Source organism: Epinephelus fuscoguttatus, linkage group LG1 (assembly GCF_011397635.1).
Source record: "Epinephelus fuscoguttatus linkage group LG1, E.fuscoguttatus.final_Chr_v1".
In the NCBI taxonomy this organism is placed as follows: Eukaryota; Metazoa; Chordata; class Actinopteri; order Perciformes; family Serranidae; genus Epinephelus; species Epinephelus fuscoguttatus.
The window spans coordinates 47,444,479-47,456,629 of NC_064752.1; the positions used below are offsets into that span (position 1 = coordinate 47,444,479).

General features: G+C 40.3%; 1 protein-coding gene across 1 annotated transcript in view; it reads left to right on the top strand.

Moving 5' to 3' along the window:
• Positions 1–12,151, top strand: part of LOC125885530 (copine-9-like) — a 312,413-nt gene that overhangs the window by 120,766 nt on the left and 179,496 nt on the right. Inside the window, exon 6 of the mRNA XM_049571170.1 lies at positions 7,652–7,728. Within this exon, the coding sequence (XP_049427127.1) occupies positions 7,652–7,728 (77 nt within the window). The remainder of the gene's footprint in view (positions 1–7,651; positions 7,729–12,151) is intronic.

Consider the following 12,151-nt stretch of genomic DNA (forward strand, 5'->3'; position numbering starts at 1 on the left):
GCTCCAAATGCAATGATTGGTTGGAGTTTTTTTTAGAACCATATGAGAATGGTATAATTATGAGTTTTTATTTCTGGCATAATTCACTTATATTTTAGTGTGCCATCAGCTTATTATTAGCATTTTAACCTTAACAAAGAAAAGTGTAAAATTTCCAGAAAGGTAAGTGTTGCTTTAAGCTACTGTAATTACGGCATCTCATGTGGCACCCACTGTTTATCTCGACGTGCCCAGCTTGTCATATTCACATAACATCAGAGTTGATGGAAACATGATTAATAATTTGCTATTTTTGCTGATTTTCAAATTCACTGCTCTCTCCATCTAAACTTCCCACAGAGTTGAGGGGAGGGTGGAGAGGTTTGCTCCCTCTGCCTTCAGCTTTCCATATAGACTGTAGAGCTTAGATTCTCTGCCCGAGCGAGAGCCCGGCCCGACCCGGCTTGGGCCTGTGGGCCGGGTCTGGACCCCCCACCCCTCTGACTGGCGTGTCAAGGACAAGGAGTGTTAATTATAACAGCCAACTTATTGAAAAAATGTCGGGTTTATATCGGGCTCTGGCCCATAATTACAATTAATTGGATGGGCTTGGCCCGATCTAAGCTCTAATAGACTGATGAAAGGGCAGAGAGGTCCCAGAACAGAGCCATAATGCCAAATTTCAACCCGCAAATAGAAATAAAGTTTTCTTTGACTAAAGTGGTCATGACTCTTAAATGACAAAGAAAAGCAGAAAATTCTCACATTTACAGGCTGGAACTAGTGAATGTTTCACATTTTTGCTTGAAAAATGACTGAAACTATTAATTGATAAAAAAAAAAGAGGTGGCGACACGCACATCCCAAAGAAAATTTCAATTGGGTGCTGGATCAAAAAACTCAAGTGAAGACGAAAAAGAAAAAGATGATCTGCACACCAAATAGAGCTCCCATTACTTTATAATTTTATTTTGTCATTCGTGACGTTTCTAGCATGCAGGCTCCTCCTCAGACTTGTTAACAGAGTACATGTGGAAATGCCATTTTAAATACCCACAATCCCTGCAATCAATCAGTGCAATGCATTACAGCTGTACACAGAGTAGAAAACATTAGAAAAAATATATATAGAAAAAAATGTGTCGAACTAACATCTTTATAAAGTGTGACCTTCCATACATACATTCACAAAAAAGGACATATATGGAAAAAACGTCCCCCCCACATATAAACGACAACTCTCATCACATAATACTAGTATGTATAAAAAGCATTATGGCACAAAAAAATCCATAGGTTACCTATGCAGGTTATCACACAAAAAATAGGTTATACATAATATTTACAAATTTTATACATTTACATAAACCTCAAATAGTTTGTACTCCCTAAGAGGGACTCAGGCAAGAAGCCGTCATATAGTACAATCTAAAAGGGCGTTTCTTGTTAGGCACAAATATATTCACAATGAATAGAACCACCCAAAGAAGCACCCAAACTGTCAAAGAGAACAAAGTGGAAGGATCACAGAAACGGTCTGATATCAAATTCTTCATTGAGCCCCTTAGGAGCTAGAGTGCCCAATGTATGTATCCAAAATAACTCCCTTTTGAGTAACATGGTGTTAATGTCGCCCCCTCTACGTGGTTGTTTTACTACTTCTATTCCTGTGTATCTAAGGGTAGAAATATTGTGTTTTGCTGCAGAAAAATGCAAGGCCACGGGACTAGAAATAACATTGTTCCTGATACTGCGATGTTCTGCTACACGAGTCTTCAAAGATCTTGTAGTTTTACCTACATAAGCTAGTCCACATTGACACTTCAACATGTATATAACATTAGATGTAGAACATGTTATAATACCATTGATTTTGAGTTTTTTTCCTGTGTGTGGATGATTAAAAAAATTGGTTTTATGAGTAAAATGACATTGCTGACAATGGCCACATGGATAATTACCAGAAGGAATGTCACTAAGAAAATGTGAAGGTGATTGGAGAGGGGGGGTCTGCCCTCACCAACAAAATACGTAGATTAGGAGGTCTTTTGTGAACCACACGAGGGGGATTGGAAAAACAATTCTTCAAAACAGGGTCCGTTTCCACAATATATCAGTGTTTTTTGATGATTTTTTCAATGTCTCTGGATACTGGTGAATATTGTCATATTGTCAATATTGAATATAGTCACATTGTCTGTTCTTTTAGGTCTGGTGGTGTGAAGACATTCAGTTTGTGACATATTAGAGAAACAAGAAGAAGCATTGTGGATCCAGTTCTCCTTGTAGCCTCTTTGTCTGAATTGTTTTTCAAGTTCTTTTGTGTGTGTTTGAAAATCCTCATCAGAACTGCAGATCCGTCTGATGCGACTGAATTGAGACAGTGGAATGTTCATTTTAAGGAAAGTAGGGTGGTAAGAATCCCTGTGTAATAAAGAGTTTGTGTCAGTGGGTTTTCGATAGAGGTCCGTTTTGAGACTGTTATTTTCCTTGAGAATCAAAATGTCTAAAAAGTTCATCTTGTTGTCAGAAGACAGTGTGAATTGAAGATGTTCATTTTTAGAATTAATGATGTTATGAAACTCCTGTAGCATCGTCTCTGGGCCTGTCCATATAAAAAATACATTGTCCAAATACCTCTTCCAATGTGAGATGTATCTGAGGTAGGGATTCTGCTGTGGATTGAGGATCAGTTCTTGTTCAAAGAAGCCCACATACAAGGAGGGGAAGCTAGGAGACATCTTGGACCCCATTGCAACTCCCGAGACCTGGAGGAAAAAATCATTACCATAAAGAAAATAGTTAGCGGTAAGTATTTCCTGAATAAGGTCCAGTATACATTGCGTTGTGGGAGTGCATTCACATCTGTTGTCCAGAAACAACTTAGTAGCCAGGAGACCCCCATCAAATGGCCCATTGGTGTAAAGGGATTCAATGTCCATGGTGACCAGTATATGTGAATCTTCCACTCTTTGTATAGATTTAATTATGTTAATGAAATCCATCGAATCCTTTGTATATGAAGGTAGTGTTAGGACCAGAGGCTGTAGAAAATGATCCACAAAAGCTGATATTTTTTCTGTTAATGATCCAATAGCTATAGATCCAACGAGACAGCTATCAAATGTTAATTTTTACAGGAAGTTGGACTACAGTCCTATAATTGATATGAAAAAACGTCCACAACAAATTGATTGCTCTATTGGATCAAGGTATCTCCACAGTGGAACATGCATTCATGACTGTTCAATCTCCTATTACACCTGTTTTTTTTTTTGTTTTTTTTTTTTACAAATTATCAAAAATCCATAAAACATATTCGGACACACCCCCAGGTAGACCCATAATTGTGTAGCAGAAAGAGAAAATGGACTATAATGTGGTTATAGTGTTTTTTTTTGTTTTTTTTTGTTTTTTTTAAGGGGCTTCTTTTGATGGACTGTAATATTCATCCAATGAGCGCTAGTGAGGCTCTCGTGTCATCCAATCAGAGCACTGTATTCAGCGAGAGCACCAGTTTGTTTTCTGACGAGAGAGGAAGGAGAGCATCAGAGCGCGATAGAGGAGAAAATAAATAGATATCGGCCGTATTCCCACACCGGTGTAGTTGCAAAACCGTGGTAATCGTTGCAGAAAAGGGAAGAATTATTCTGCAAAGAGGCTGCCGCCGCTATGTCGTGCTAACGTTAGCCTGGTTGCTACGTCGTGCTAGAGGCCATGAGTGTATGCAGAGACTGAGCTGAACAGAGAGAGAGGAATTAACTCGGTCGGGAGAGAATTCAACTTCTTCGCCTGTCAACACTGGCTGAGTGCGAACTGCCTGCAGTGTGGTGGTGACATCTGTGTTTGAGTGGTGGCGCTGGTCAAGCTGGTTTACTGGGTCGAGTTGCTTCGCCTGTCAAAACCGCGGCAAGGGAGCGCTGTGTGTGGAGGGAGGACATCACAAGGAGGACTGTTGATCAAGGGACGTGAGGACAGTGCGGTGCATCCAGGCACACACGTGTTGTCGTCCGGCGGTTCTTCTGAGAACAGTGATTATCCTTGCCAACCAGTGATACTCTTCATCGTCAGGTCCCTGATGAAGGTGTTGTACAAGAAATAACGGTACAAATATTTTCTTGTTTTCTATTTGCCGAAACTGAGTAATTTTCTGTTTTCTATTAAAAGACACTGAACATTTTTCTGTTTCGTTTATATATACATCTGGGAAGACTGAGATGTTTCTTTTGTAAGAACAAATTGACACCCGTGCCCAGGCGGCTTGTCACCGTGTGGGCGTGGCTACCTGTGTAATGTCCACTTAATAATAGGGACTAGTTACAGGTGCGTAGTGATCAGGGATTGAAGTACAGCCTGAGTTGAGTGTGAGCTTGCGCAACAGTGGCAACAGTGTGTTTTAGTGAAAGCAGCAGTATCTTGCAGCAAGTTACACGCTCGTCCTCTCTCATTAAAAAGATGGTGAAGAAAGACAAAGAGTCAGATAATGTATTTAATCACGAACTTTATTTTGGGAGGAAAAAAGCAAACAGTTTATTTCTTAACAGTGTTTGCATGAAACCTGAACACTTTGAACCCTTTATGGATAGGGCTGTACCCAGATATTTGGATATTCGAATATTCGTTTCTATGGGTAGGTATTCGTTATGAAAATTTGGTATTCGATATTCTTTTTTTTTTTTTGTTTATTTTACTACATATTTTTATATAGGCCTAGCTGTTTTTTCGTTATCTTTTGAATTTAATATGAATTATGGAACCATTTTTGTCAGCGTTTGTTTCCCCTGTTTTGTACAATAAATTATTGTTTAAAGTTTCAACAAGTTTCTTTTGGAGTGCGTGACACAAGTGTGTTTTGAAAACGGCCGCGGACTGTCACCTGCTCAACGCATCAGTACCTTCGGATGCCATGACAGTAATAGATTATAGATTAATAGATTATAATAATAATGTTTTAACAGACGATCACTGCTGCTCGACCCACAGGTCCATTTGCGGGTCCCGCGTGTTACGGGTCGACCAGCGCATCACTACTCAGCTCAGTCTATAAAGGCTGTACACATAACAGTAGGCTATAGACATTATATTCCATTCAGGCCGGCAGAACCAGCAGCGCATCGGCTCTACAGTGCACGGCACTGCTGATTAACCATTTTATTGCAGCACAGAGTGTCTGCCAGCAACCAATTACTTGCAGAGGCTTCCTACAACTTGTTTCAACGGTTCCGATTTAATCAGAAAACAAACAGGATGACTAGCCAATGTGAAAATCAAAAGAAAGCATAGAATAATGTACTGAAGGAGACTGTTGTGCCATCACATTTTTTTGTGGTTTGAGAGCAAAGATCCGGTCGCCACTGTGCAAAATTCCGCTATACAATTCCAAAACTTGATTGAAAATCAATTTCGGAGTGGGGCTGGTTCGGAACGGCGGTGTTTCGGAATGGAGGGCTGTCCCCTGTTGGAACATTGTGCGCGCACAGCCCTTCACCACCTGGATCCTAAAATAAACACCTGTTTTATTACATAATCATGCTTCCGTGTTGCGCCATTCATAAAGATCCTATTTCTGTCATTCAAATAACAAGAATTGTGGTTTAATACTCTTAATTAAAACAGCCAACTTATTGAAAAATTAAGGGTTTAAATCATAATTAAAATCCCGTCATAATTAAAATCCCGTCATAATTAAAATCCCGTCCTAGACATAATGTGCACGGGCTCCGGCCGGGTCGGGCTGGATTTTTTGGGCCCTATCTAAGCTCTATTAGCCGCCCTGAGCCGCCTCAAGAAGTGCCTGCTCTCGCCCTGCAGCTATGCGGAGTCCCACCTGATCAAAACGCCGCTCCACCTCTGAGCGCAGCAGGTCCAGGGCCTCTGTAGCCTATGTTGTCAGGCAGGCTGCATATCACATCAAAAGCATAGATCTATGCATTCATGATATGAAAGAGATAAATGTAAGTCAGACAAATTGAGTTTAAATTCAGATTCTTTATTTTTTGTTTTATGTTTGTGTACTACGGAGCCGCGGAGGGGCATTGAGAAAAAAAATAAAACACACCAGCGCTAGAAATGTTTGATTGCGAACCAGATAGGCCTACAATTTGGCTCGCTTTTTGATTTATTTCAATTTTTTATAACTGGGGAGTTCTTACAATACGGTGCCAGGGTTAGTGGGGATTACTGCTAGGTGCTGTTGGATCTACCCGAAGCCTGCCGAGGATGCTCGAGGCTTTACCGGGCTGGTGAGGCAGTAACAGCTGCGCACAATTGAGTGCCTGCTGGAGGCTGTATCTTTCTCTCTATGGCCCCTCTCTGTATTTTACCTACCGTATGAGTGGAAGTGAAGAGTGAAAGGCTTTTTGACCGTAAGTAATGTAATATGGGGGGGGGGGGGCTTCCGGTGCTGTTGCCCGTGCCGGTGCTTTTGATTTAAGTGTAACTTTGAAGTTAAGCTACAATACTATTCAAGGTTTAAGACCTCATCATATGCCATTATTCAGCCAGGTGAAGTTAGTGTAAAAAGGGCAATAAGCTTTTGTGTTTTTGTTTTAGTTTAAAGGGGCACTTTGCCATTTTTGAGAAACACAAATTGAGTTAACTGTTAAAGTAAGGTTCCTATGATCTTGGGGAAATAATGAGAAGGAAAAGGGTTTAACATAAGACAAGAGCTAACAAGAAAATAAGTTTTAAACAATCTGTCTCAATTTTTTAATTTTATTTTTATGTATGAAGCAAGTTACTGAAACTTAGTTATTGAAGGGTTAACAAGAAACACTAAGGGCCGGATCTACTAAAGGTTTGCGTGTATAAAAATGTGTGCAAACTCATTGCACGCGCAAAAAAATGTACAAACTGATTTACTAACATTGTGTAGAGAACACATTTTTCACTGGCTGGAGCAGAATGCCATGCCAGAGGAGAACGAATGAATGATTGAATGAACATTGGAAGCAGTTCAGCCGCAGTCCTGCTGCCTGGCGCAGCCACTGTTGAGATTACATTAGTTTTTTATTATTAACAAAATGTTTTTTTATTATTAACAAAATGGTTTTTTATTGACCGTATGAATGGTTTTGTTTTCAAACGAAACGAAACGAAAAGAAAATGTATGCTTTGGTGTACTTTTACAGAGTTTTGCATTATGTATATAGCCTACCTGTATGTATCAAAATGTATAATTTCCGCTGCCGCAGTCGGAGGTATAAATGCTCAGAAGTCTAGTGTCACATGTTTTAGGTGGTAGAAAATGATGAGGCTACAGCTACTTTGCACAGATGTAAAACCATTAAAAAACTAGATTTACAATTTGTCAATTTGGTGCACTGTCAGTTTGGGTAGCTTACTGTGCTGAGCATCAACTCTTTTTACTCGATGTACCACGTTCATGTTTGCTAATCCTCTCAGGAAGATACTTGAGATCCTGAAAGCCTGTTCTTGACCACGCACTCTACTCTCTGAATACCACACAGGAAGCTAAGAGGCTTCCTGTCTGACCAGCTAGCCATTTTTTCCCCAGAGAAACACTCAACAATAAATATGATTGTTTTTTATCAGTGGTTTGGTTTGTAACAATACCCTGCAGCTTTGCTCACTGCCCCAAATAACCCATTGCCTCTAAATGGACTGTTTAGTGCAGTATTAACTGTGTAATTGTACCCTGTCCTCTGTCAAGGACTTCCTCGGCCAGATGTTCTGTACATTGGGGGAGATCATCGGCTCGACTGGCAGCAGGCTGGAAAGGACTCTCTCGTAAGTACAGCATTCACACAGTGTGACCAGATATCAGAGAAGGATCCACGGTTCTCTGAGAAGATCTATCGATCTTGATTGATCGTAACAAATAAAATTAAAACACATTGTTAAATTTCATTCATAAAATATAGCAACAGCAGGTAATATTGTGTGATTGTAGGTTAATTTATTCATCACAAAATTTTATTAACATTCCTAAAGTTTGGTATTAAATTCAAGCATTCAAAGGTTTGAACTCGACTTGAATCTAGTTACCTGAATGACCATAAGTGGGCAACAATCAAAGCACAATGGGGCTACTAAGGTAGAGTCACATCACACTGCCTCCCTTTCACTTAAGTCTCAGCCTGTGTAACAGACAAATTCAGGGGCTCATTGTTTTTAATAATGACATGCAAATTTGCACAGTCAGCCAACAGAAACAGCGATGTGTGTCTGGAGATGGAAAGTCAGTTTTCTTGTGATGTGCCTCCACTCTGTGCACTACAATATGGCTCTCAGTGGTTCTCATACACTATTTACATTTGGTATCTCTCTGTTTAATACTTATTCATTGACCACATTGAAACAGTGAGTTAGAACGCTTTTTTCGAGGCTGAGTGTGGGTTAGATTTGTTAAATGGATCATAAATATACTTGCATCTTGAAGTGCAGTCATGTGAAATTATTTAACCTTTACAGGCCCCTATCACAGTCACTTTGATGTATTATAATACACCATTATTGACATGTGTCAAGGCATTAATTGATCATCATCACTGATCACCTTTGCTCACCAGAGAGGCACATCCCACAAGTCCAGTGTGTGCTGTTGGTGTCAAATGAGGCAATGCTGCTCAGGGGAGGAGTTGTGTTGTATTGTGCACTTTAGTGAGCGATTAATATCAACAGGACTCTACAGTATTGGTTACCAAAGTGGGCATCGTAATTTAGAGGAACTGATGAACATAACTTACACACTTTCTATTGTAAATGTTTCTATTTCATTATGCCTCCATGACGCTGACAGCTGTGGCTGGAGGCATTATGTTTTCAGGTTGTCCGAAAATTTTCTTCAAGTTAGGCTCAAACGTTCACTTGGACTCAATGATGAACTGATTACATTTTGGTGGTCGAAGGTCAAGGTCACTGTAACCTTGTTTTGTGCTCTTTCTCATGAACGTGATACCTCAAGAAGAAAAAAATTCATCAGATTTGGCACAAACGTTCACAAGGACTCAATGATAAACTCTCTCCTCTCCTATCCTATCCTTGCTTTCTCATCCTCTTGGAAAATAGCTGAAAAGTGAGAAGAGTTTCTGAGTTTTTGTAACTCACTCTTCATTCTTTGTTGTTTCCTTCTTTTCCCATGTGCTACCACGATTTATTTTATTATGTTGCGTTGCTCGTGGAAAAAAGGAAACCTACACTGTACATTAAATACCACTTGACAACTGTACTGCTTATTTCTCCTGTGCTCCTGTGGAGTTACTTCTCTAAATGCTGGAATCTCTTCACTATGTTTTAATTTCTTTAGTTAGTGTTGTTAGGTCAGCTTAGCTATCTGTCAGTCATGGTTAAAATAAAATGTTGATTAGAGAGTCATTAGTTTTTATGGACATTACTGGACGTCATATGGTATGTGTTGTACCTTTAGCTTGACTTCATCACTTCCTCTTACAATTAGGAGAATAGACTGACCTGGACTACAGACTGACTGGAATAATGTACAGGCAGCTACCAGCTGCTTCAGATATAGTTAAAGTGTCCTTAAGCAAAGCTTTTACCCTTCAACTGGAGCTCCTCATTGGTCAATACTGGACAGCTGTGGTTATACTGTGAAGCTCCTGAGTGGAAATGTAGCCTACATACTGGAGTACATACAGGATGAAGTCACACTTACTGCATATTTTCAGTCACTGACTGCAGTATTTAAAATAATGACAGAAAAATCTTAAATTAAGGCTTATTTTGACAGATTGGAAAACTGAGTGTGATCTACCTTGACTTTGAGGATGCATTCACACTGGCGCTATTTAACGAACCGTGGTCCGCTCCCACGGATAGTTCAGTTATTTTGGAGTGGTGTGAATGCTCATCTGAACTGTGGTGCAGACCAAATGAGCAAACCCTGGTCCGTTTGAAATCTGGGGTTCACTTACAGTGGGAAATGCAAATGGACTATCCAGCAAACTAAAGAGAAGAAGTGAACTAAAGATAGGCAGTGGTGTAGAGCACAGGGCATTTTGGGTAGAAAAAAACAAAGCTAACAGCGCAAACCGGGAGAAGCAGAGGAAAAAAAACAATTAGTTTGGAACACGAAAGTAAAAACAGAAACCCCAGGACTGCAAAAATTTGGTGTTGCTCCATTGTTTTTGTGGTGACCAAGCCAGCTGAAGGGGATGGATTTCTGTTTTTGGTCTTGGCCAATCGATGAGCTGGGTTTTCTTCTTCCTCGTACTTTTTCTTCTTCCTTGTCAGTGGTCGTTTCAGACAATACCGCTCTCAAACAAGCAGCTGTTGTAACTGTGTAATGTTGTACAGGTGGTTTGGTCCGCTTTAAAAAGTGCAGTGTGAAAGTGAACCGAACGAAATGAAGGTGTGAAATTTTTCTGCATTCCCTGCCCAATTGAAGTGAGTCCCCCGGACTATCCTGGTGTGAATGCACTGTAAGTAATTCACACTCCTGTCTAGTTGGTGGTGTATGCATATTAATAGCCCTATTAGGATTATTACATTATTGACTAATGGTACGAGAAATGGACATGACCTTAAACATTTTGCTGACCCTGATATTGTCTGTTCTGTTTACATGTGTGTATTTATATAAGAATGTCACCAAAATTTGGAACTAGCCTGTTTTCTGTTGGATGGTGGATGCAGTAAGCTTAGTTAGCTTGCCAAATTATCAGCTTTTCCATGACAACAAATGTGATGTTCCTACAATAGTACAGTAGCTTGTGGTGTATGTACAAGCAGTGTGGGGAGGAGGGGCCAAGTTTAAATGTTGTGTTTACAGTAACTGACAATTCCTGCACAGTTTACCTTTAAAAAATGATAGGTAGTAATATATTATGAATTATGATTTATGAACTTTTACCACACAGTTTGTCCAGATGACACCAAGAGAGTCTAATCCACCCTTTGGTATAGACTATTCTGGAGATATCAAAGGTTAAAAATGACACTTTGCCACTCAAGGCGTGTTGCTACAATACCTACTACTATATGAATACAAAAAATGTGATCAAATTCTGTTAACATTCTAAAAAACAGGTGTCTGCTTTTGATTGATCCATCACCATCACCCTGGCTGCTGACAGCAGGCCTGACAACTGATGGCTTTTCTTCCCACCTTAGAGAGAGCAGAGGAGTGATAGGTGTGTTTGCCTGAGGCTGACAGCGTGACACAAGATGAAGCTACCATTTCACCAAGCATCTTGTCTATGAGTTCAGAAAGCCTGGAGGGCTTCTACATGTTCTGTCTATAATTAGATGGTCATTGTGACTGCCAAGCTGCCACGTGTGTGTGTTTGTGTTTGAGGCATGCTGATGTTGTTTTTGAGGTATGACTACAGAGGACAGGTAGACACTCCTAACATCCCCAAATCAACCTCTGAAAAAATGCCACTGCTTTTTCCCCCCAGTTTATTTAAAACTTGCTTTCTGTTTTATGAGATATTTTGTTTTATTGGAGACATGAATGAGGTCCAAAGTGGGAATAACGAATAACAGTGAAAGTAAAACTCCTCTTCAGAGTCATAAAGCAGACGCTTAATGACCAGCCACCTAAAAATCATATTCCTGAGACCCTCCTCTGTTTGTCAAAGCTGATTGGGCTGCTACTCCCGTGCTGTCATTTATCTTTGTTGAAGCCCGCAGGAGCATTTCCTAATTCAGACAGCTTGTCAGTGAGAGGGAGAAGCTCTGATGCCCTTGGATGCCACTGCTGCATTCTAGCAACTTTGGTTTATTTTTGTGGGGGGAGCATTTTTGGCTGGATCCCATCAACTGATGCAGGTTTTTTTCCTGTGGGGCAAAGTGTGTTTGGGAGCAGAGAGGGGTTATTATTATTACAGGGGACTACAGCAGAGTGGGAAGCCATGCTTACCCGGTAAATAGACAGATACTATATATAAAAGCGCTTAACTTAAATGTGATATTATGACATGATGAAATGCCAAATCTAAAGCAAATGCAGCTTTTGCCATCTACCTGTCTAGAAATGTGTTATCAGTTTTATATGTGTGTGTACCCTTCAGGTTCAGTGTGCATTTAGCCAAGCATAGCACAAAGACTGGAAGCAGGGGTGAACTTCTAATGTTGGCCTCTAGTTTCCCGGCGCGGTGCAGGGTGGCAAACCCCGCGCAGAGCTAGTTTCGAGCAGCACAAACCGAGGCGCGCTCAGTTTGGTAGTTTGGCAGACCGAGGTACGCTGAGA